This window comes from Amblyomma maculatum, chromosome 5 (assembly GCF_055883805.1).
Source record: "Amblyomma maculatum isolate TAMU_Amacu chromosome 5, ASM5588380v1, whole genome shotgun sequence".
NCBI classification, from domain to species: Eukaryota; Metazoa; Arthropoda; class Arachnida; order Ixodida; family Ixodidae; genus Amblyomma; species Amblyomma maculatum.
In genome coordinates this window covers 66,934,367-66,961,072 of record NC_139348.1, presented here as the reverse complement: position 1 = coordinate 66,961,072, position 26,706 = coordinate 66,934,367, and the positions used below count along the sequence as shown (strand labels likewise).

At 45.8% G+C, this 26,706-nt stretch overlaps 1 protein-coding gene across 1 annotated transcript; it reads left to right on the top strand.

Moving 5' to 3' along the window:
* The first annotated feature begins 1,257 nt into the window (after nt 1-1,257).
* LOC146188443 (uncharacterized) lies at nt 1,258-25,926 on the top strand. Its single transcript, XM_084603106.1, has 5 exons — nt 1,258-1,599; nt 13,081-13,213; nt 17,523-17,698; nt 20,750-20,823; nt 25,681-25,926. The coding sequence occupies exons 2-5, from the start codon at nt 13,115-13,117 to the stop codon at nt 25,863-25,865; spliced, it is 534 nt and encodes a 177-aa protein (XP_084459232.1). The 5' UTR covers nt 1,258-1,599; nt 13,081-13,114; the 3' UTR covers nt 25,866-25,926.
* The last annotated feature ends 780 nt before the right edge of the window (nt 25,927-26,706 follow it).

The window sequence follows — 26,706 nt, the reverse complement described above, 5'->3', positions numbered from 1 at the left end:
TGTGTGAACTACTACTGGCTTTTATCTCACGCGGATACATTGCTAGCTTATTTTGCCAGAGTGAACACTCGTGGTTTGGAGTCTTCCGACTAACTGGACTGCGCCCAGTGAGGTCGAACACTGCATGGTGTGACGATAACCGATGAAGAAAGGAAGGTGTGAGCGGCTTTTGTACATTCTGTACAGATACCCATTGCCTAAACAGCATTGTTTGGTGCCATATTGGTCCTGCATGCTGGAAATAACCTAGATTACACGCTTAAATCAGAAGAGCATGCACTTTGGTTACAGCATTTTGCAAGCTGAAAAATTGCTAGAACAAACATTGGACACAGTGCAAGAGTTGAAGTGTGGACATATTGCACTATAGATGCATATATTTGACCCTGAAACGTCTTGTGAGGAAGTCTGGTAGACTTCAGAAGCAGAACTCTGAAAGACATTTTGCGTAAGCTGGCTATTAACTCTCTTGTGTAGCTGCAGACATAAAAATTCTTAAAAAGGGCTTTCAGACATCTTGCCGAAGAGGTCTTCTAGACTAGCATCAAACGACGCCTAACCAAACCTTGCAGATATCTTTGGTAGCTCTTGATATCTGTGACTAATATAGACATGTCACGTGGTGGTGACAAGGTCGATGACACAAATGAAGAGTCGATGATTGCACTGAAGAAACTTTTTATTGGGCTGACTTGCGCTAGCAAAAGAACTAAGCAACTCGGCGGCGGCGATAGCAACAAACGGGTTCATCGTCGAACACAGAATGCCCGTCACACTCGTCATTGCTCAATTTAAAGGCTGCTTAGAACAATCTAGATAAATTCGCAAACTGCTACAAGCACAACCTGGAAAATTGCAGAAACATACGCAGATCAGAATCTTTGAGACAGATCTCGGCGCATCGTTCGCGACAAAGAAAATGATAACGCATCGTAGCGCGACAACGAGGCATGAACAAACATGGGTACAGAATTGATACGCGTGCCAGGATCACAGTGATAAGCCCGCATGCCGGGGGTTTTAAAATACAACAAATACAGTTTTGAAGGTTTCGCGGCAATATCAAGACGGCTACAAGATATTCTGTGCTCATTGCAGCGAATTTAAAACAACGTCTCAGATTCTGCCGTGAGTCTGATAAACGCATCAAGGGAAAGCAAGCGATGAGATATGTTTCATAGCTAACAAAATGAAAGGCATGGACAAAACATGCTTCAGAGGCAATTTCTGTTAGCCTTGTCATAGGACGCAATTTCGCCAAAGGGCGCAGCAATGCAGTTTTCCATCGCTCCGCCCCGCGATAGAGATTCTGCAAAACTTCTGATGCTGAGAGTACAATTTTACCTTTAACCTAAGGGCAGGCGACAATATTTATTAGAAACAGACTCGTGGGCTGTTAAGTTTTGACAACGACCGTACCATTTTGATTACGCTCAAACGAAGACGAAGCGTGCAAACTGCGCCACATTCTCATACAGCGCGAGCCCACACGTAAGAACGAAGCCAACGAACATCCTTGGGCCGTTCTGCTGCCAGTCGTCGGCGGTTCTTCCAGCGAAAACGCCCAGGGTTCTGCACCCTTTGGACCATTCAATTCAGGTATGCCCCGCAACTTGTCGCTGTTGCGAGGTTCGCGCAGTCCTGCCAATAGGTATCGAACATTTGGATTAGCCGACTCTGCAGTGATGGACCGTAATGGTCGCACACATAGTATGATGGATGAATGGATCGATTAATCGATAAGGATTGGTTAAACAGTGAATTTATGTCGCCATAGCCGCTCAGGAACATCTCAATTGTATGTACTACATGTGAGACTAGGCATGTAATACGCTGAGCCTCAAGTGGAGTTCTTGCTTGAGTTTGCGATTTGACGAAATTCAAGATGTTTTCAAATTATTAAGTCATGATGTTCAAGAAGTCCTGTTGTGCTTGTCGGTCTAGATGGTTCAACGCTTTGAGCATTGATTCGTTGGCGACCGATCATAAGGAAGTAACACCGGTGGTGCCGCATCGTACATGCCTTTTGCGTACAGCTAGCGGGGCAAATGCAACGAAACATACATTTATAGATCAACCTCAGTTCAGACTTCTTGTTTACGATCCATAATTCTCGCTGGGCTACATTTTCATTGGGAACGCATGTGTGGTCTCGAACTTATAGGAGTCCTTGACACGCATCGAAACTGAAGTCATCGGTGTTCATTGCTTAAATTTGGACAAGTCGGGTTTTTATAGGAAGACCACAGGTAGACATGGAAATCTGTGCGACAGCTGTGCACGTGAAATTACACTTCCGTGCGCACTGTGCTCTTCAAATCGGAGTCAATATGCCTAAACGTCTTTTTGTTCGAAAAAGTCAACGCATGCATCGTCATGCTTAACATATCGCGTATCGAGGCGAACATTTATGGACGTGAAAAACCGAAAGACGGCAAAACAAGCAGTCTGAGACACAGTACGAAGTTAACGGGAAACAAGCAGTAAGCACTGTTGCTGCCCTGCCAAAGAAATATGAAAGTGGGTGTGGACGGCGTGCTTGAAAAAGTTAGTCGCTCGCAAAACGCACACGAATGGAAGCTAACAGATAGTTAACAGAAGACTACAATCAATATATATATATGTGGGCGAACTGACCTGTTACTGTAAGATAACGTTCACTAAATTAAAGTTATGTTTAGACTTATGTGCGAGGTACGGTTTCTCATCGCTGACCTTCAATGTAATACGCGTGTTGGGTCCGCTCGTGCCTAACATGCTCAATAATGGCTGGACAGACGAAATGGTGAATACAACAGAGCGAAGTGATGCTCGCAACCAACGACACTGGAGACAACCAGTTGGCATCCAGATGAGAGCGCGTGGCGTCAATTAGGCTACTTTTATATATAGTGCATGTCTTTGCCTAGGCGGTATGTTTCTAAAGGTATTTAACCTTTGATGAGGCTGGTGGTTGATGTTGGGGAGTCATATCCTCTCTAGCCATTGTGCACCGTGCGGTGCAAGCCTCCGCCATTTTACTTCAAGAATCGGTAAATGAACCGAAAATTATCAGAACTTTGTCACGCACACTTACAGTGCCTACAAGCCGAATCACCTATTCCTAAATTCTCTTATAGGAACTTCGAGGACGCATTACTAATCGGAACGATATGTCAGTGCGAAAGCGAGCGGGTATTCCTCAGCCTGAAAATTCTTAGCGGTCAGCCTGGGTAAACCATTCATTGTCGACTTGTTTACATTTCTTTTTTACATTAACCGATTTGCATCTCTTTCGCTTTCGTTCTTTTCATCCAGCTAGCGCGGCAGTAGGCAAGAACAAATTACTCTAAATACAGCGCGGCAGTAGGCCCAAAAAAAACACTCTAAATCCATGTCTCCGCACATTGGTTATGTTGGCCAATATAATATCTTGTGCTCGCGTATAACTTCAAGATACAGAGGTAGCACGGTGCTTTCGAGACAGAGGCACCAAAGTTTCATCCCTATTATCAGAAATTTACCATCATTATTCAGATTATAATTAAGTCATTATTGGGAGTTTAAATATTATGGCTTACTTTTGCATAAGTTGCAAGGCAAGTGACGTCGTAGACGCTGTTCAGCGAATGGCAACTACCTTTCCACCGAAAGCTATTAGTACTCATCCAAAGCAAGCGAAACACTATCCTGATATATTATCACATGCGCCAATTTAAAAATAATTTAACGACTCGACTGCGTTCGACCAGCAGAGCGTGCAACAAATAGAGTTGGAAAGGTAGGTTGCGTTTTCATCCTAGGAGGATACGCACGCAGAGACGTGGCCATGTGACACTGGTTATTGTTTGGGTGTAAAACAGGAGGGATATGACAACCTGCAGTGAAGTTTGCTTTGTCGATCGCCGCGCCGTAAAATATGTCCCAGTTGGAACAGCAAATACTTATAGGCATTTTAGTAGGGCGATTTCACGCCACCTGAATGAGCTTACAGGTATCATATTGCATGCTACGTGGGAGCTTTGCGTTGCGTGTGTCACATAAATGGGCTACATCGAGAGAGCCTAGCAAAGACTTTATCTATCACATGGATATGCTCGACCATTTATCGCGAACCAAGCGGCTAACAGCAACATGTTTTAAGCATACTGGGGAACAAATGCAGCGCCGCTAGCCAGTTCAGGTTCCCTATAGTCTCTGACCGCTGCACAGAGATCAACCCGACGACTTCTTCATCAATCGTGGACAATAGGAATGGCACCCGTCCGCTGCGCGAGGTGAGTGCATGCTAAAGAAACTCATGTGGTCTAAATTTTCCAAGTCCTCGAAACCGGCATTTCCTCCTCATAAGCTGAGTTGCTTTGGGAATGTACAGGGTGGTCTTAAATATCTGCGAGCATTGCGAAGCGTGGCCGCGCTCCGCAGAGCGTCAAAGCATCCGGCGCGGCGGCGCATCGAAGCAAATTGGCACACAGGGGCCTGGAGGCGGTGTCTTCGTATTGTCTGCTGCAGCGTGAACGCGCACTGTTCTTACACTGCCAGTGTTTCTAGCACTGCGACAGCATAATGTTTAAGCAAGAAAAGAGAAAAATGGCTTTCGTACTTTTAAAATTGATTGCGTGTCGATTGTCAGACGACGAACATAATGTGTCATGGAACGAGCTTTGTCAAACCATCCGAGCACCACTCACAAAGACAGACCAGCGGCTTAGCTTCGCACTCATTTGCAGGAGCTTGTCAGCATTGTCTGCAGATAAGACATCGCCATGTTCAAGCTAGTATGATGTGCCAATTGATAGCCTTCCATAGAACTGAGTAAACCCGGGAGTGAGTTAACAGCGATAACGCCGTCCCGGCGCGTTTGGCCACTGCCAGTACACAGGTATGCCTCTCAGTACAGACAGACGATGCGATTCCGTGCTGTAGCAGACGACACGAAGCACCGCCTCTAGGCCCCTGCCCGATTGCGCAATTTTGCTTCTATACGCGACCGCGCCGAATGCGCTGATGCTGCCTGTGTTGGTTCGTTCTCACCTGTCGGTCTTATCGCAGAGGGTGCAAGCCCATTCAACTAGATTATCGTTGAACTAAATACACAGCACAACGGGTGCTTTTTTGCTAGCGTCCAAGCAATTACAGGTTAAACAAAGTTGACGGGTATTGCTATTTATTTGGTCTTGGAGGAATATCACCCGGGAGGTGGCGGTCTACGGCGGATGCCAGCAGGTCAGTAGCGGAGTAGTTGAATTACCTCGCCGATCATTAAATACGTTAATTTAGTATTTGATATTTACATGAGGGGGTTCACAGTAGTTTTTGAAAAAGCGCCCGTCCTCAGAACAGTATAGCAAAGAAAGAAAACTTAAAAATATGTAGCCCACGTTGAAGGCCCCCTGATGTCATCCAGATAGGTGAATTCATATCGTAAGAGCACCATCTGTCGTATTCGGCGTAGATATCAGCGCTTTTCCGCTCTGAAGTCTGACTGCTACTAAAAAGACTGCGCCCACTATGTAATGAATCCCGCCGGAATGGCGCAGTAGTTACGGCGCTCGACTACTGTTCCCAAGGATGCGGGATCGAATCTCGGCCTCGGCGGCCGCTTTTCGATGAAGGCGAAAAGCAAGGCGCTTGTGTGCTGCGCGATGTCAGTGCACGTTAAAGAACCCCAGGTGGTCGAAATTTCCGGAGTCCTCCACTACGGCGTCTCATAGCCCGAGCCGCTTTGGGACGTTAAACCCCACAAACCAAACCAACCAAACTATGTAATGACGCCGCGGCTCTCAGTGGAGCATGGGCAGAAGCGAAGTTGTCAAGGGGCCGGTCGCAGGCAATGACTAAAACAGGAAAAAAGTATCTGGATGTAGCTATCCTGTAGCGAAAGCAGGTTAGCGCTTTGCTAAAACGTGAACCCTAGTGTCAGGGTGACATTTTGGGGCCTGTAAGCAAAGCTGCACTATTTATTATTGTTTCCTCGGCTACAGTATTTGGACGACAATTATCATCCTGCAGATACGACGTACCCCCTAGCGTAAAACTGTTGAATCATAAATACATATAGTTAGCAAACTGAAGTAGTCTTCCCCATATCTAATGTCCCCCCAAAACACCAATGTAGCCCTGGGGCCGAAACGTCAGGGCCCTTTTTCAAATATTGGAACCTGATACAATAACCTGATACAATCGGTTTCTTTAATGTTGAGGCTTTACTGATCCATACTTGAAATGAACGGAGCGGCAGAAGGAGACAACGGCATAGAAAGCACAAGGTCAAGGGTGCCAACTTTCAGCTTTTGTTAATAGTCTGACGAAACGCCGAATTTACACAAGCTAACACGCCCCTAAATAGGTAGAATGCAACTCGCGGCCACACAGTGAAGGCTAAATGAGATAAGAAATAAATCTCGTGCATAAGCACTAAATCTGCTAGCAAGGAAGGAACGGTTCACTGCACATGGAAAATCATTCAGTTTGGAAGCAACACCTGAAATATAAAACGAATGGACCACAAGATGGCCAGCAAGAGAGAAAGGCAATAAGAAATATGGTCAGAAAGAATAAAAACAATATGACGCTACATTTAAACCTAACACGAGTTTACCTACAAGGCGGAAAGATATGACAACTCAAAAAGCATGAGCATGGAAATCGGCAAGCAAAAAAGAAAACACTACAACGACCATAACACATACGTACTTGAAGATAAACACCACCAATAACACGATCAATTTAAGAATTCATTTAAGAAACACTGTTTAAAAGCGCGTCGATAGAACCAAAATTTAAACAGTAAAAAAAAAAAAAAAACATGGCAAACCACCGCGTCGAGTTTAACACATGGGAATTAGAAGTGAACAATCAGCAATAGCAAGGCAGAAAGTGAACAATGAATATTAATAACTACCGTTCAACACCGCGTCGCATTAAATAGAGAGCTAAACAGGCAACAAAGACACCACAGAGGCACGAAAAATAGAACCTGTATGCAACGAGCCCTAGATCTTGTACGAGAGGCAGCAGAGAACCCTTAATGGCCACTGCTACCTCGTGACCACTCACACTCAGTTAACAAACACGGTTCTTTATCCGAAAGAACATTCGATGCAACACTGACACTTTTTTGTCTGCTATTATTATTTCCTGGGCTTGTATTATTTCCCGGGTTTAGCTGGTCACTGTGCCTGCAGGTGAATGAGAATATCATGAGCGCTCTATATTTTGGGGACCGGCACTGCTTGGAAAGTGTCATCTATTCCAATTGCCTTAATTAGTGCGATGCTCACTCGCACACTCATTAATGCAGTTTCCTGCTTCGCTTATGCGTCATGTACCACACACGAGGAGAACATTTTAGACAACTCCTCCTGAGAGAGGCTTAAAATCTGTTGATATGTTTGATGTAGTGCATTGCGGCTTGGCTTTCTTGCCAGGGCACGATTCCGTGAAAAAGTTTGAAAGCTTGACGGGAGCCTACCATACCAGTCTGACTTAGCGCATGCTCCGATCTTTTAGGTTATCAGAAACCGCGTGTATATAGGGTATCACTGCCACCTTAGTTTCCTTGAGCTCCTTGCCATTCGCCATAAACTCCTACCGAGCTTCGGCTCTCCAACATGCCTCAATTTTCTGTTTTCTGTGTAGGGTTTCGGCTGCTGAAACTAACAGGTGACGTGGCAGACCACGGAGTTGAGACGCGAGAGTTTAAGGCATAGGCTACTTTCTGTCAAATGATGGGAGTGCTTCTTAATCCCATCGGTGAAGTATAGATGGACAAAGTGGCTCGCTTTAGTGAGCGGTTCAGAACAGCTCAACTCACTTTAGTGAGCCGGCTCATTTGAACGGTTCACCTGCTCTCTTATCTACTTTGGTCAGGAGTGAGCGGTGGTCTGTTGTAGAGAGAGAGAGAGAGAAAGACGGCTCTGTCTTTCATTCACTGATCCGCACCGGTTCGACCTCCCGAAACTGAATGAAATTGCGGAAATAATTGTGCCTTTATTCTATCTCCCTTCATGGTGACCAACCATCGTCCGTTTTTTAGACGCGATTTTTGCTCCTTAGGTCCACTATATTTTGCAGTTGCACCCATTCCCTAGAGAGGATATCGTTTCAAACATATCTGAATAACACTGACCATCATGCACCACTCTGAGAATTATCCCTAATAAATACCTGAGGCTTCATTCTGTAAAAAGAGCCAAAATATCATTTGGACTAACTTTTAATAAACATAGTGATGATATAGAAAGATATAGACAGTGAATTGTATATATGAAAAAAAAAATAATAAACTGATTCGAGCTCCGTATTATATTTCCGGAGAAAATGGATTCAGGAGGAGTCTGAAGTAAAATGTAAATGCATGGCCCTTTTTTAAAGCATTGTGCGCGGTCTAGCTCAAGTCTGGGAGAGTCCTTTTTCTCCTTTCTAAATTAGAACTTTGGCACCCCCCCCCTTTTGTTTTACTGGTAATAATAATTTGTTCATAGGAAGGAAAAGGCGCAGTATCTGTCACACTTGTTTCTGTGGACACCTGAACAGTGCCCTAAGGGGTACGGAAGGAAGGTGGGAGTTAAAGTGAAAAGACAGAAAGAGGAGTCGTAGTGGAGGGCAACGGAGTAATTTCGACTCCCCCGGGGATCTTAGCGTGCACTGACATCGCACAGCACACGGACGCCTATTCGCTTCGCCTCCATCGAAACGCAGCCTCCGAGGTCGGGTTCGAACCCGGGTACTCGGGCACAGTAGTCGTGCTTCTTACCACTGCACCACCCCGGCTTTTTTTCTTTATTGCCTGACTTTTGCTAGACAATACAAACACACACAAGACATTGATATAATAAGCCTGCCAGGGGCTGGCTTCGTCGTTCTAAAATTCCTTAAGATCCATCAAAGGTTCTACCTTTGGCAACCACTCAGAATTATCATCGACAAACGTCACAATCTCGATAAACCAATGGAGAGCCTCGCGGAAAACAATTCGTGCAGGACGCGCAACAGGATCCCAGTGATATGCTGCCATGCGTGAACGCCCTATACTGTGGAGGCCCATTAACATGACTAAATCATATGGAACCACCTCCTCATATTGAGTGGGTAAGTACCGTATTCCGTAAGGATTAATAGGTTAATCTTTCTTTATGGTTCTTTGAAGTACGTCCCAAACATAAACCCCTTCCCAACAGCGAAGAAATACATGATCTATCATTTCTGGCTGTTTACAAATTAAGCAGTGTGAGCCCCACGCAAGAAATAAGCCTATTTCTTAAAAAACACACTTTCACTGGCAAAGTTCCAGTGTGCAACCTAAAACAAAGTTTTAGCCGCTGCCGGCACCTTCATTCTCTTTACCCTCTTTAGTACATTCCCGACAGGGCCTCCCCTGTATATTGCCCTACAGATAGGCTCCGGAAGAACAACGTCACACAAATATTTGTACTGTAAAGAAGTTGCAATTAAGCGGACAGATCGCCGAGAAACAGGAAGTTCTTTTGCGGACTAGCTGTCTACAAGCCGTCTACGCAGCTTTATAGGCTTATGCTATTTTAGGCCTTTCGTTCGGAACATTGCGACCATCATTGCCCCTCTGACGCGACTTCTGAGCTCTCACAAAGATCTTTCTGCCTGGTTACCAGCTTGCGATCCTGCTTTTATGAAATTGCGCACGATACTTACCTCACCCTCCGTATTGCGCCATTTTGACCCGGCTGCTCCTACCGAAGTGCACACCGATGCCAGCGACGCCGGCCTCGGCGCTGTGCTTGCCCAACGAAAACCCGGTGTTGATGAAAACGTTGTGGCGTACGCAAGTCGAACGTTGAGCAAGGTCGAGACCAACTACTCGGTGACAGAAAAGGAATGCTTGGCCATTGTTCGGACGCTTTAGAAATTTCGGCCATACTTGTATGGGCGCCCATTCGATGTTGTTACAGACCACCACGGTTTGTGTTGGTTGTCTTCACTAAAAGACCCCACCAGCTGTCTCGCCCGCTGTTCGCTTAGACTGAAAGAGTATGATATCTGAGTTATCCATCGTACAGGGCGCAAGCACCCCGACGCAGACGCTTTATCTCGCTCGCCGATGCCGCCTGACGCTCCGCTGTCCCCTACCTCCAGCATCGCCTTGTCTTCCCTGTCCGTCGACGACATGCCATCAGAACAGTGCAAGTATCGATGGCTAACATCACCCATCGAACTTCTTGCGAACTCGTCACTTTCATCGGCTTCTCGCGCCCTTCGTCGTCAAACGCAGCATTTCGCCCTTCGTGACTGTCTCCTCTATCGACGCAATTATATGCAACATGGCCGTAAGTGGCTGCTCGTCACACCTCGCCACATCTGTAGTGATATACGCGCATCTCGCCATAACGATCCGCAGTGTGGTCATTTGGGTGTATTTAAAACTTATGAACGGTTGCGACAACGCTTGTACTGGCGCGGCATGTAAGCATGTGTGTTCATGCATCGATTGCCAGCGTCGCAAGCCTTCTCCTCTCCATCAGCCGGCTCCACTACAGCATCTTCCGTGCCTATACCGACCATTCGATCGTGTTGGCACCAATTTGTATGGACCTCTGCCATATACACCTGCAGGGAACCGTGGGATCATCGTGGCCGTCGATCCCCTTACTCGCTATGCGGAGACAGCAGCACTTCAGGATGCCACTGGACCCCATATCGCGTCCTTTCTTCTTCATTATTTTATTCTGCGGCACCGAGCTCCTCGTGAATATCTGTGATCGAGGCAAGTCTTTCCTCTCCGAGGTTGTCGAAGCGCTCCTACGACAATGTCAGACCATCCACCGGACAGCCAGCGCGTACCACCCTCTAACCAGCGGTCTCACAGAGCTCTTCAACCCCATACTGGGGGACATGATGTCCGAGTACATCGCCTCCGACCCCTCCAATTGGGACAAGATTGTCCCATTCATAAACTATGCCTACAACACCGCTGTTCAAGCAACTACCGGATTCTCGCCATTTTCTCTGCTGTACGGGCGTGAACCTTCGTCTCCACTCGACACCACCCTCCCCTATTGTCCTGATATCTCAGAGTATACATCACTTTCAGCAGCTGCCAGGCACGCCGAAGAATGTCGCAAGCTGGCTCGCTCGCTTACTTCGGACGAGCAAGCCCAGAAGAAAGTGCACAGCGACAGCAGCCACTCTGTGCACCAATTATCTCCCAGGGCTCACGTATGGCTCTGGCTCCCATCGACACCACCAGGTCTGACCAGCAAGTTTACTGCCAAGTACCACGGATCCTATCTAGTCCTCCAACAGACTTCTCCCGTGAATTACCTAGTGTAACTGCTGGCCGCCGTGGGGGTGAGATTGTTCACGTCGACCGTTTGAAGCCTTATTACGATCCCGCTATCCTTTCGTCTCCTTGAGTCGCCAGGTTGGCTCCTCATTTCTACGGGGGACAGATTGTAAAGAAGTTCCGATTATGCGGACAGATCGCTGATAATGTGGAAGGGGTTTTGCGGACTAGCTGTCTACAAGCTGTGCCACCACCACTCCGGTCTTGCTCGCTGCCAGTGCCCACTACCAGTGCCTTGATCCCCTCTTAACTGTACAACGTTTTCTTTTTCACAGTTGACAAATATCCTTTTGAAAATCTTGCAGAAAAAAATCGCACACTTTGAACACCTTCTCTAGGGTAACGAAAAATGCCTCCCGTGTAACATTTGGCTGGCACAACAAAATCTGGTATTGCACGTCCGGACCTAATTTGGCAGGCAGTGAATAAAAATGGATCATGAATGTCAGGCAGGAACAGAAATCTGCTGACAATCTGCCGGAAAAAAATTCCCTAAGCCCACTCCGCCATCCTAGCCGCACGAATTTATTTAGAAGTGTCAAGGACTGCACCACCCCGGCGGGGCCGTTTTGTTTTCTTGGATTCGATTTTTTGTATATTCTGAAAACCCTCTTGTTCAACTTTGCGACAGTTTGCTCAAGGCCCACGGCGCCCAGCCACCGGATTCCCCCGTTGCTCCCTTTCTACCGGACAACAGGTTCCTTCTCCAGTTCCCTAATTAAAAGATATTCAACCTTTTTTCGCCATATACACACGGCAACTGTAATTCAGTCATTAATTTTGTGTCTATTTCAAGCCGTATTGCTCGCCATTTATGCTGTGAGGTGTGGGTTTAATATTTCCAATGCATCTGTTCTTCGTTTAGTGCAGACGACAAGCGGCAGTCCGAATTGGATTTTGTTTTCTGCTGGGCTGGCTGCGCAAGGGGCTGTGCATTCCACAGTCGCCTTGTTGCAATGCAAATTGAAAAAACTACGCATAGCACGCATGGAAAGCAAAACAAAAGACGCACAAACCGGCGGCTACCACCGAAGCATACGCGCATAATTGCGACTGCTAGGTCGCCTGCGTGGAGCCTCGACACACTGGCAAAGCAGCCGACCGGGCTCCGACCGACGGCAGTCGATGGCGTGCGGAGGACAATGCAAATGGTAGACGTTTTTCTTTTCTTTATATGCCGGCTCGATCCATCCATGCCTTTCCACTGAAGTTGCTTTCTCGTAATGCTAAGAGATAGCGCTGAAGTCGAGGCAAGCAGAAAGCCCAACGCTGGCAGCACGGCTCCTGACGGCTCAATGAACGACGGCTCTCCAAAAGAGTGATCGCTCAGTGAGCCACCGCTCGATTTCATTTTTTAGAAAGAGTTGTTGAAAAGACAGCCGAAGGCGAGGGGATGCGAGGGGATGTTTGCAATTAAGGGCGGGAGGGCTGTTGCTATCTCGCATCACTAATAGATGGCGCCGAAGTCGAACCGAGGAGAAGATCCGGCTCCCAAGGAATCATTCGGCACGAATAGGACCACAAAACGAGAGAGCCGGCTCTCCAAAAGAGCCGCCCGCTCACTTTTGGTGAGCCGCCGCTCAAATGATCCGGCGCGCTCCTGGGCGACCCATCTCTACGGTGAAGCAATGTCGTACAACGGCTCTCATCCGTAAAAAGAGCTATTGTAAAGACAGGTAATGTACAAAAATGCTTCACCGAAGTGCATTAAGCAGTTTCCTACCTTTTATGTCAAGTATGTATGTCCAACTCACCCAAAGTTACGGTTTCTGCTCATCCAGGTCGACAGATCGAGGTCTCGGACACTGGGAAAAAATGAGCAGGGGCCGGACCGCGACTCCTAGTGCCACACTGGATGATTCCCGTTTGCTCGAGGCAACGTCCCCGGCCTATAATCTAAAGCACCATGTCAAGGTACGAAGTCCTTGAGCAGAAGCTGTGACCCCACATGTTTTTGCGCACTCTGTTGCGTACTCACTTCCGTTCCTCATTTTTTCAAGCTGTGTATATTATTGTGACTCCAATTACTAATCCTCTGAGAAGAAAACCACAAACTAGACATGTGTGGTTACAGTTCCCCGCTATCTGCTCCATGTCAAATAGAGTGTGGACAATTTGAAACATTACTCACTATTTTTTTCGTTAATTTTTGCGATGGATAGATGGATGCATAACTACATGGACGGTACCTGAAAGCTTTCGTTCTCGAACAGTCTGGTTGTAGCTGCCGACAATTTTTACATTTGTTTTCTCTTATTTAGTTAACCACTGCTGTAAACGCAAAATTGCTCCCTGTCGGTCAGTTTTTTTTTTCATATAAATGTTGTTCTTTTTTATGCTCGTCCTATTTTTCGCCCACCCATATTACCAGGGTGGTGCAGTGAGTTGACTAGTGTGAAGTGCTTTCTCTCGAGACCCATAATTTTAAATATTGCATCCCTAGTTATTTTAACCCTCTAGAACTTGAATTTTCATTTTAGACACATATTTCTTCTCTAAGTGTCAGTTATGGCTTGCATGCTATTAGCACGCACGAAATTGTTTTGTTCACTATGCAGGCATTTATAAACTTAAAATAGGTCTCAGTACATGTAAATGAATTGTTAACGTTTTACTGGTCCCCAGTTGCCAGCGACGATGTGGCCCAGAATAAACGCTTTCATTACTGATGTCCTAGAAAGGTAAGTGCTTATAATCGATAATAGGTCGGGACAATGACACATCAGAATAAGACTTGCTTGGCCAACCTGGACGGCTAGTGGTCCAGATGCGTGCACCGCGTCTAAATCGCCCTATTTTGCCGGACTTCACGAAGTGCCTTAATGATGCTTAGCGCAGAGCAGAGTGCATTTAAATGCTCACAGTTCGCGTGGCCCAATTCGGCTAGGTCGCTCTCAAAACATGTGTTCACAATAGATAAATCCACGAATGTGAATGTAATCTATATTTGGAACATTGATCAGAGGCTCCTTTTTATGCATGCTGCAAGCGATTCCGTCTCATGCATATTCATATACCAAACCAGGCCGATGCTGTGGTAAGGGCGCTCAACTATTGCACTGCAAAATTAAGGGTCAAATACGGGCCGCGCTGGTTGCTTTTCAACAAAGGGGAAAGCAAGGGGCCCGTGTTCAACATGATGCCACTGCATGATAAAGAACCGCAGGCAGTCGAAATTTCCAGAGCCCTCCATTATGGCGTCTCTCATAGCCTGATTCACTTCGGGACGTTAAAACCTCAAATACGTAGGCAAATCCAACCAACTAACAAAAAGGCCTCTTCAATAATTACTTCCCTACTGATTCTTCTTTGTCATTCTGTACAGCGCAGACAAATACGAGAACTGTGATGCCGAAAACAACAATAATCCCGAAAAAAAACCATGGGGTTAAAGATCATTAGTTCTTTTTTGTTGGTGAGGCAGTAGCAGAAAGTTTGTTTTGTGATGTGAATTTACGCTAGCGCGGCGCTGCAATTGTGGGCTCATTCAAGAGGATGAAGGTACGTGGAAAAGAATTGCTAACACATCTCGCATATAATTTGGGAAAAATTTGTCTTTAAGACAGTTTTCGCATATCTCAGTCTCACAGAAGCATTCTGCCCGAACCTTGCTTCTGTGATAGTACTGGTTCTTTAATTTGAAATTTGGAAACCTGTCTTGAAAGTGGAAGGAGAGAAAGGGGAGCCGTAGTGGAGGGCTACGGAGTAGTTTCGACCACCTGGGGATCTTTAACGTGCGCTGAAATCGCACAGCACACGGACGCCACTTCGTTTCGCCTCCATCGAAACGCAGCCGTCGTGGTCGAGTTCGAACCCGGGAACTCCGGACAGTAGTCGGGCATCTTACCACTGCACCACCCTGGTGGGGCTTCATCCTTCCCTTACGGCGTGGTTCAGGCGTCCACATAGAAAGTGTGACAGATACTGCGCCTTTCCCTTCCTATGAACCGATCATTATTTTTGTTTTAGACCTGTCTTGCCAACAGCATATAAACAGTAATGCAGGCAAACGCTGATTTCTAGAAACTCTCGTCGTAATTGCAGTTGTACAGAACGACTTTTTATGCCGGAGCTATCAACACGTCTTGAAGCACGAGGTATATAAAAATGTGCTGTAAAAATGCTCAAATATCTTAACCAACACAGATACAGGTCGACAGAAATGCTTCATCGTAGCAGTAAATTTTTCAGATACATTTAAACCAGTCGCGCTGTATAACTCACAAATGGTTGCCTTAAGAATGAGAACCTTTTCCAGTGACCGGCGGAAAACCGAGCTGTTTTTAATCCATGAACAAAGAACGTTTCAGCTCTAGTAACCGAGCAAACATGTCCAGAAACCTAACGCACAGGATATAATTTTTATCTGTGCATCAAAAATGCGCCACTTTCCGTGTCGAACTACTCTGGTAGCCTAGAGTAAACATTCTAAAGTGAGGTCGGACTAATTTTATTTCGAATGCAATACTCGGCTCATGAACGACCTTTCGCGTAGCGGCGGCCGGTAGCCACGTTTGACCTTTAGAATGACCTCTGACGGCACACTGGGGTGAGAGACGGACTACCAAGTTAAGTCGTCTCGTAGGGGCGGCCGGTAGCCACTGCGCGCTGCGCTCCTCCCACTAGAGTCGCTGCGCTCTAGACCTCTGAAGTCATACAGGAGCGAGAGACGGGATAGCAAGTCGAGCCGTCGCGTAGCGGCGGCTGGTAGCCACTGCGCGGCGCGCTCCACCCACTAAGGTCGCTGAGCTCGCTGAGACCTCTGACGTCATACAGGAGCGAGAGACGGGCTAGCAAGACGAGCCATCGCGTAGCGGCGGCCGGTAGCCACAGCGCGCCGCGCTCCTCCCACTAGAGTCACTGAGCTCTAGCCCTCTGATGTCATACAGGAGCGAGAGACGGGCTAGCAAGTCGAGCCGTCGCGTAGCGGCGGCTGGTAGCCACGCGTGAAGACGCGGCGCTTGCGTTCCTACTGTTGGAGGCGCTGCGCTCGCTTTGACGTCACAATACAGAGGTAGGTGGCGGAGCCGGGGGGATATACACGCGTTCATCATCTGCCAAGTCAACGCCATGCCGCTGCAAGAGAAGACGTGTCGCCTCGCTGCTGCTAGAAAGCAACGGCGAGCTACGGAGACAGTTGAACAGCGTGAAGAGCGTCTTGCTCGACGGCGTGCTCAAGGTACAGCTAGGCGGGCACGTCGATCTTATCGTCAATCCTGCTCATCTGACGATTACACAGACTGAAACATGATCGATGGTCTAAACAGCGAAGCTGGCTCTGTATCCACGTGTTCATTTACCAGTGAATAACCACAAGCCGTGCTAAGGCGTAGCCAAGATGTATTGCTTTGGCAACCTAGCAGGCATAACCAAAGCTAAGCCCAGCCAATTTTTATTGCGAATATGCAGAGGAAAATGCTCAAGATGGGAATAAAACAACACAATGGTTTCATACAATTGGGTTATTTGGTTATTTACTTACTCATACATCGTTGCATGAATGAGAAACTTGTGTACACAGGAAGCACGGCACAAAATGCAGGTGCGCAAACTATCAACCCAATTTTTGTTGTGGTATATATATATATATACGCGCTACGTAGAATCAGGGACAAAGTTGCGGGACCTGATTTGTTAGAAAACATTCTTCGTTGCCTCGCTAGTTTGTCGTCTGATTATTTTTCTCAGAATTTGGAATGCATGCCCCCTCGCGACTCAGCACATTTATTTCTCCCTATTTGCCCAACTGCACATAATTACTTTTTCCACAAACTCAGGTGCCGCAACTTATTGTCCCTTAGTTTGCGTGTGACATTAGACACGAGTAATCATTTGTCCTTTTTTGCTTTTCCAAAAATTCTGTTTCTTGGATAGCATCACTGTTACGTGCTTACTCATGGCCCTTATTTTCCAGATGAGATACGGTAAGCAGATAAGACATGGATGCAGCTTAGTTGATAGTTTGTGAACTTGTGCTTCGTGTCGTTCGTCTTCTGTGTTCAAGGTTATTAAAATTGCAACAATGTATGACCAAATAAGTGTTACGAAGACGAGACCAACATATGGACAAACGCACGGCCCGTTGTCGTAGCGTAGTATTATTCCCTTCTTCAAAAAGTATCAACCAGCCCGTATTTTCTCCATCACGAAAATGCGATCACACACAATAAGTAGTCTTGATCTCATAAGTGAACATTGCCACCGCTACCACATTTTCATGCAGGTACAGGTGACACCAACAGGGCGGCGCAGTTTCACGAATGCGACGCCTCAAGTGAAAGCCCAGAATGCGTCAAGCAACACAAAACGGCGGCACATTCGTGTGCGCTCTAATATTGCGTCCCGTTTGCGGCTCGGCCTCATTCACAACAGGAATGCCGCGCTTTTGATGAATACAAGGTAAGGAAGCCTAGCATGATTATCCTCGAGTGCTCGGTCAAACGCGCACAAGTCGCTGCAAGCTGCCTTAGAGCGGCCCATGGAAATATTATTTGCACATGCTATACAACCGGGTGCCCTGTGGAAGTAAGCACGCTGTCTGGACAAACTGCGGCATCTTGAAAGTGGTAGTAAACCTTCACCTGTAATTCATTATTACCTTCGCTTTGTCTATCGTCTTTTCCAGCTTTTGACTGAGTGATTGAGTTCTTCCGAGTAAGGTGCATAAAAATATTCTGGCTTGCGAGAGCGGCGTGCAGAGTGAGTGAGTGAGTGAAAACTTTATTGGATATTTCAAGGGTGTCGCGGTTGTGAAGTCTCCGTCGTCTTGTCTGGCGCTGGCGACTTGAGGCTTCTCGTCAGCAAGGTTGGGCCCCTATTCCAAGGCTCCACTGAGTCGTACTGCATCAGTCGCGCGTGCTTGCGAGGGGGGATACGCAGAGATCTTGCACTTGCATAGGGGAGCTAGAATTAGATATCCACCACCACACAAGGCCCTAACAAAGGAGGAAGCGACCGGCTGGCGCAGATTACAGACCAACTCCTTTCCTAACCTACACATACTTAATAAAATGTTCCCGACACAATACAGAGCCACCTGCCCTTGGTGCGATGCCACACCTACACTTTATCATATCACGTGGGAATGCGAACGCAACAAAGCATTCCACCAACACGAAGACCCGAGTGCGGAGCAATGGGAGAGTCGGCTCACCAGCGGCGAGCTCGCGACCCAAAGGGCCTTAGTGCGGCGTGCAGAGGGAAAATCCCAAAGAAGATTTGAGAGAATGTCGCATTTGTCAAGTAGAGTAAAGCCAATTGTATCATCACCGACATGCTTTAAGAAAACTTTTCGGGTATATATTGCGTAGGGGAAAACAAAGTGAATGGGGCTTCGAAGAAGGCCAAAAAAAAAAAAGAAAAATGGGACGTTTTGACACCAGATAATGACCGCTTCAAATATAATACGCCGAACATATCAGTTCCGCCATTGAGGATATCGAGCAGCATTCTGCGGGACCTCTTCTGAAGCCACTTTCCTGCACATGCACTTTTAGTTCAGTTCAGTTCAGTCGTTCAGTCGTGTCCGACTCTTCGTGACCCTATGGACCATGTCACGCCACGCTTTCCGCAGCGCCTCGAGGATGCAATCTAACCATCGCGTTAGCTGCCTACCCCTTCTCCGGCGACCCTCAACGTTTTCCGACATCAAATATTTCTCCAGCGACTCCTCTCTTCTCATCAGATGACCGAAGTAGCTGAGCTTTAACTTTAGAATTTGTCGGACTTTCCGGTCGCTTCCCGACACATCCACAACTGAGCGACCTTTTGGCTGTAGCCTAGCCGGTTCATTCGTCCTGGAGCTACTAGGAATCGCCCTTTGTTCATCCCCAGTAACATATGGGACGCCTTCCAACCTGGGGGCTCATCTTCTGGCGCCATATCGTTAAATGCATTGTGACTGGCAATAGGGTTTTCTTGGCAGGAAATACTGGCGTGGGTTGCCATTACCTTCTCCAGTGAATCACATTGTCAGAACTCTCGCCGTGACCTGTCTATCTTGGGTGGCCCTACAAAGCAGAGCTCAGGACTTCATCGAGTTTCGCAAGCCCCTAGCTCCGCCCCGACAAGGCAGTGATCCACGAAGGGGACATGCACTTTGCTCCTCCCCTATTTACCATTACTAAATCTGGTTCCGCTATCTACCCATACAGCCCTTACAGCCCATACAGCCCATACAGTAGTAAAGTTTCTCATTTTAAAAGATCACCCGCCCAAATCAATATAAAGCCCCAACCTTTCCAAACGGCATAAAAGTACATGCATGGCAAGCGCTTGTCTCATCCAAACGTGGGTCTGATTCCCACCTCACCCTCTCCAATGAAAAGTTGATGGCTTCTTTTGTCTCATTTACGTGATACGTTATCATAACTTAATACAACACAGCGCCGAATAACCGCGTTGGCATGTAACCAGCCGGTTACTAGCAGTCAAGGACATAATGGCGACGTTTCGCTCACAACATCGATGTCGGAAATTCTGGAGAACAGGACCTATAGCGCTACGGATATAAATTTTGCCGTCGTTGTTGCAATCTAAACATTATGTTTAGCTAGCAAATATAAGTAACTATATATACATATGTTTGCATATATTGTAGATGCATGTTCTTGGAACATAATTTTACCAGATGAGATAGCACAATTAAGGAGGCTAGTACTTAAATCAGTAGCGATGTGAATGTACGCGAACAACAATCCTCAATGGCAGCAGCACAGGAGCCACTGATGCTATTGCTATAAATATTTAAAAACGCCGCTTAAGTGCCTCTGCCGTTCAACGTTTCGGTACTGCACTATAGCTATTGGCAAGATGAAAGTGCTATACCGAAGTATTAATAGGACATAAAGTTTGACGTATTTCTGGATGAAATGCAGATTGTCGGAAAGAACACTTGGCACTATATCCGCTGTAGGCTGAGCTCCATCCGATTACTCTACCTATCGTGAACTGGAGAAAACATATCCAAAAACTATTGCACGTATGAAAGGCTTAGCACTCGGAAAAAGGAAGCCTCGGTGCGTGGAAAAGGTGAACCAATGAGAAGCCTTATTACATAAAAGAATGCGCTTGAAGAGTTTTCCATGCTTTTTGTGCGTCCAGTACAACGCCAGACATGCAGTTCAAATCTAACATACCATATGAAAAAGTACTGCGTCCAACCGTTAATGCAATGCATTGAGTTTACTTTCCGCAATTGGTGATTGAGCTGTCTATCACGTCCTTTATTGTATTAAGTGTAGAATGATGAACTAAGTATGCGTCTTCGAAAGGCTGGTACATGAAGAGGAGTCGGTAGAGAGGAGCTTGTTTTATTACCAACATTCCTTGTCCACCAGCAGTGATATTCGGCGTAGTTTAGACATTGCAGCATAAAATGCATTTATGCCTTATAGCCTTCGCACTCTTATTGTGTGGATGTCAGCGTCCTTTCTTTTTCTTCTCAAACAGCCCAATGTCTCGTGTGCGCCAGGCCTCTCATCTCCGTAACATAAGCAAGAAAGTGAGCGCTGCTCCGAAAAGAGGTTTGTATGGGTTTTTATATGACAAGCAGGAGCTGACGAAAGTAAGCGGAGCACGCCATCTAACAATTTTCACGCATCGGTTGATTGAAACTGAGAGTTCTGGCAACAGAAATCTGGCAGTATTCCTAGCACGTCTTGCCGTAGACAAATATTGCATTACATCCAACGGAGAAATATTACATGCGCATATAAAAAGGCATAACTCGATACATTTGCGCATATCGTGCGCGTGCTATCACATTCCATTTTGTTCTGGCTGTTATGTATAGCCGGCTATATATTCACTAGCTGAGTGAGTGATTATAAAATAGTCAGCAGTAGACGAAGGCTGAAGCAACGTACATTCGGCTGAAAAATAAGCCGCCTAACACTCGACTGCAACCAAAGAACACGTATTATCTCTTGTGACCTGTGAAATGATGCCGGGCAATAGAACACTTTATATTTCAAGGTAACAGCAGTTGTTTTGCGCCCTTGAGTCGTGTTACAGCGGGAAGGACCATATCCAAGAAAGGAAGGCTGATGTCGAGGGTCCGGTAAAATCATATTTGCTAAAAATGGTGCAGATAGCTGTTAAAGAAATTTTCCGGCCACTGTTCGCAGTGCCGCGTAGTGTGTAGACCATGCGAGAAGCATTGTAAAACGCTAAAATTGTAATTTATTAGCGCAAAGCCAGGTAGGCACAAAAGAAAGTACTAGAGTTTGAAATAAACATATTATTGCGCCTACGTAAGCCCGCAAAAGAATTCAGCAACACGGCTGCGTCGAAAGGAGCAATCGTCATTGTCAATAATCGAAATACGTATATCCTTTGTATGCGGCTGCGTTAAACCTGAAATCTGGGTAGGAACATGAAAATAAACGAAATAATGAAAAAGTTCCCTAATTATAAGGAAAAAGCTTGAATTTGCCTCCGAACATTCCACGCTAGCTCAGTGCACCTGACACCACAAATACAATGATAAATGCGCGCCTTTCACTGCAGAGTATGAAAAAGAAAGAGCGCATGATCGATCCGTCGGCTGCGTACTGTGTAAGGCCACAGGCTGGGAGTTATTCAAAACAAAAATTACATACTTCTCATCTTCGTGGCAATATTATTGTGATTTTTCAAGGGGACGACATATAGATAAAATTTGGTGAAGCACATTTTCTAAAAAGTTACTATTCCTCTATACCAGTCAATATACCCTCAGATATCCTCTCGGGAGGCGCAGAAGTTTCTGCAAAACATATTTGTGCAGTAATTGAAAACGTTTCACACTCATTATAATTTCATGAGAGAAAATTTATTATGTTCTGAAGGTTGGGTTATTGTCTTCAATATAGTCACGAATCTACCTTTCGAAATTCTAATGATGGCTGGCAATTACTTAGAGGAGTCTAGGAGGGGCCTCTACTCAGAGAGCGGTTTTTTTCAGGCTGGTTATGATAAGGAAATATCATAGTTTAATAATCTCGGTTACAGTTACCTAGGTCAGAGAAATTCACCCAATGCACGTGAGGATGGCTTGAAGGTCAATAATGGTGAGCACCTTTTGTTTAATGTGTACTTCGTACTTGGCACGCTCGCGCAGTGTGTACGGTAGTGAAAAGAGCTTGGCTGACCACGTGCTGCTTACCTCTATCCATCGGCAGAAGAAAGAATTTTACGGGAAGCATGGCGCCCGACATTCCGGCTCCGTCAGCTTCTGTCATTAGCTATCCTGCCGAAGATATAAGTGGCCATGTTTTTTGTTAACTGTAAGAAAAAATCGCATCGGGAAAAGAAAGGTGTTCTTGGATACTAAGTTCGGTCATTGGCAGGAGCGAAGTGAATTTCTGAGGCTTGATATTTCTCACCATGGTCGCAGGGAAGTGCCGTCAATAAACCGAGACAAATATGCGCCACCAAGCGACACTTGCATCCCGACTGGTAGATATAAATCTCGAAGGACCTTGGATAATGACATGGCTTGAATAATACAGAAGCGGACATTTTAATTCCTTTCCTTGCAAGTAAGCGCTTTGGGGGCTTTGAAAATCCCGTTTGAGATCGTCATCATGACATTGCCTACTAATTAGAATTTTCCGGCATGTTACCCGACGAGATACAAGGTCGGCTTTCTCGCTGAAGGCGTGGCTTTAAAATATTTTTTTGTGGATCGCAGCAGCTTTTGGTGGCTTCACTGCACGGGATTCCCTCTTTCCGTTGCTTTATAAATGTGATTGTTTACAGTTGCAGATAAAAAGAAACGGAAATATAGTCTCGGTGCAAATTTCTTCATTCAGATAAAGCCAAATGAGCTCAGTAGCTCTATCATGCATACAAAACTTAGCCGCCTATTGACCTAAGAATAAATTCAGCGCATAAGGAAGGTTAGTAGGATACATCGGGACATTATTCTTTATATTACCGCTCATATCCCTTTGAACGCATTGTCCGCAATGCAGTGGGCCCCTTTTTCGACAGCGGGCCTCAATATCCTCTTGTTATGCTACGGATCCCTGTATGTATAACTTGTCGACGTCCGCTTGGGGTGTTTGGTTAGGTGGCCCCGTTCACTGAGAAAAAAGGATCACGAGAAATGGTTCGCCCCAGAGGTTCCATGACAGTTATTTTGCTGCTTGCTGTAGCGCGCAAACCATGCGACACAGCCTATTCTTGTTCCAGCCACGAATAGCTTCACAGTGCAGTTAGTAAAAGTAAGAAAAATGTTGACGCTTATTCCACCGAAGCCATTCGCACTAATATGAAGGCGCAATAGTGCGCATTTGTTTCCTGGTAAATTGACAGTTCGTACTAGAAAAAAAAGAAGTCAAAATAATGTTATGCGCCCATGTGATAGTGCTTTTCAAGACATTAAACATACAAGCAATTATTCCTTTAAAAAAAAATCGACAAAGGGAGCCAAAACCTGCGTTCTCAACCAGTCACCGAAACCAGGCGTCAAAAGTTTCAAGAAGAAATGCGAGAGATCCCAACTCTTCTGTAGGGGATTGGAACTCCCAGCATGTGGTCTCTTGCGGATTACTAATCAGACCTGACAAGTGAAGAGGGAACAGGGAGTGAGCTGCAGCATCTCGACGAATGTGTCGGACCCTCTGTCTTATTGCGGAACTCCGGGAGTAGATTCCAAAAGAGGTTTTGAAGTTGTGAGAGATTTCATGCCGCTCGGATCGCCAATTGGCAGCGTGGAGTGTAACTAATGTAATTTTTTAACACGGTTAAAACATTTAAAATCGGAGCCCAGTTGCCAGACTGCGAAATGGTGTGCATATATATTAAGCCAACGGGAGTGCGTGATAGCTTCTTAGCTTCATAAACCGATAAAGGTGGGGTTACGTTAATATGCCGAAGACCGCTCAACAATAGCCTAGCGAAATACAAGTATTTTAAATAGGGAGGAATCAATTCAAGCAGTAAAGGGATACGTGTATTGTGGCAGGAGATCCGAACTACGAGAGGGAACCAATTGGAACTATCAGACTGGGAAAGAATGTATTTGACAACCACTCTCACATCATGAATGACAGCTTACAATTATTCCTCAAGACGAAGCATGTATCGTACCGGTACTCGCATATGGGGAAGGTAACAAAATGTTTACCTTAAATTCATATACAATGCACAGGAGTATTGAACGCGAAAAGGTGGATGTAAGAATTAGGTAGGGAGCTTATACAGTGGACCAAGGCAGAAACATTTTATGATATTTTAGTTCAGGTCAAGAACACGACATTGATATATGTCTAGCACGCAATACAAGACGAGAAAACCGATGGCCGCTGACGGAGGTAGACTTTATAATAAAACAAGGTAGGACAACCATAGCAGGGGGCACCACAACGTTAGGTGCGCGAATTATTTGAGGAGGTTTACGTGGGCTATGCGCGTACAGCTGGCATATTAACAGATTATTTAGAGGGTTATGAGAGACATCTTGGCCTGCAGTGTGCCTGGTTTTGTTGGTGGGGGTGCTAAGAGTAACGGTGGTGATGAGGTGACGCAAAATCGCCTGTTGAGATGGTGAATAGTACCGGAAATTGGAACACAGTATTCGAGAACGTTGTTGAGCTACAATAGTAGTAAATAAATAGCTGCATGCTGCTCTGGCATCGCGCTAAGAACTGGCAGCGCCTTCTTACGGTACGCATCGCCTGCAAAAACAAGAGCGTTTGTGTTTTAGTATTCCTGCAACATGTACTTAAGAGCAGCGTGTTCAAGCGGACCAAGGCGTATCCAGAGGTGTTTTTAAAACACCGAGCATGCCACAGGTTGTACCCATTTCTATCTTCTCAATGAGAGTTTGCCTTTTATGAAAGAATTTCATCTAAAAAGAAGCACTCCGAATATCGGAGTAAGTAAAATATGTGCATGCAGTTTAATCGTATTTTGAATAATGGTGACAACTGCTCTCAGAAAAGTGATTCGAACTGACGGATTCAGCGTTGACAAACACAGCATGAATTTATGATCCGGAAAGCTTTTGACCTGCTAGATGCGTAGCTCTGGTTACTCGAATACGTTGTCCAATGCCAAAGAGAACATAATTTATGCCAAAATTGACATATAAATATTACGCGGTTCCTTCAGGACAGCACTTTTCCTGCAAGATTACCAGCTGCTGACAAATTTAGCACAAAATGTGAATGTTTACCTGTATCCTACCGAAAACATGCGTTTCAGGAGTGGCGCGTTACTCACAAAGTCACCGCTTCACTTTACGACCTTCATCTGCCTCACCCTCATCCGTCTTTTACTATCGCCATCCTGAAGTCAGCGCAGTAATCGCAGTAGTGCTCACGGCTTCACCATATTTACATACGATCTTAACATGTACTATAGTGATGATAGCGATCTCTTTCTTTATGCAGAAAATGAGCTCGGGCAGCGTTCAGGGCAAATTCCTCTCGAGAGCCTCAAATACCTGCTGTACCAGACTACCGTTTACTTGTGGGCGAATCTGAAAGTCATCATCGATGTCAAGACCGTTGCCGACAAGTTTTTCACTGTAGTCCGGGCTACTTTTGTTAAGTTGGGGGCACAATTCCGGCGTTGAAGGAAGGCATTTTTGCGTCATTTTTATGGCGAACAGAGCTGGCTTGAAATTTGAATAAATATGGGACAAACAACATAAGAAAGACTCTTCTCTCTGTTTTCAAAAGGTGCGTTTGTTTCTAAATAGATGAAAGGTTGCTTAAATAAAAAGGAATCGTAAAAAGAACGGTTTTCAGAAAAGCTCAACTTGTCTCACGATATTCTAGGTAACGAAACACATCCCCATGGAAAAGCAGTTCGTAGTGCTATGAGATCAGATGTAATTTAGCATTACTTAGAAATTGCGTTTATAGATTAGCTTCCTAGTCAGGTTAGTTTTGCTTGTGTAGTAAATGAGAAAAAGTTTTCTGTGATAACATTAGTGCGTACGCTTTCCTGTGGCGAAATATTTGTTTGCATACTTGGAGACTATGCAATTTTATCTCTTGACGAAGATCTAATGAACATGCCTCGTCGTCTTTGAAAGGTATCGCTGATCAAATTGTTTGTTTTGCTCATTAGCTAAACAGAAAATTCAAATTTTACTAATGATGAACAATAACAACTGTCATGTTTCGCGCAGAAAAATATTTCGCTATGCTAGTCTGAACATCACCTTGTGAGGCGAGTGAGTGAGAAGACTTTATTTACGCCGACGTGGTTCTCGGGGCAGGGGCTCAGCCAGTGGGAGGGTCTCCTTGCCGGCTTTCCTGCGCCGTGGCCGCAGAGAAGGTCTTGGAGTAAGCCTCCTCCGCCAGGCGTAGGACGATCTTTTGTTCATCCATATTTGGGCTACGGATGTAGGACTCCCAGATAATTTGATCAAGGGGATCAGCTTCTTTAGCTCCCAGAAAATCTGGGCA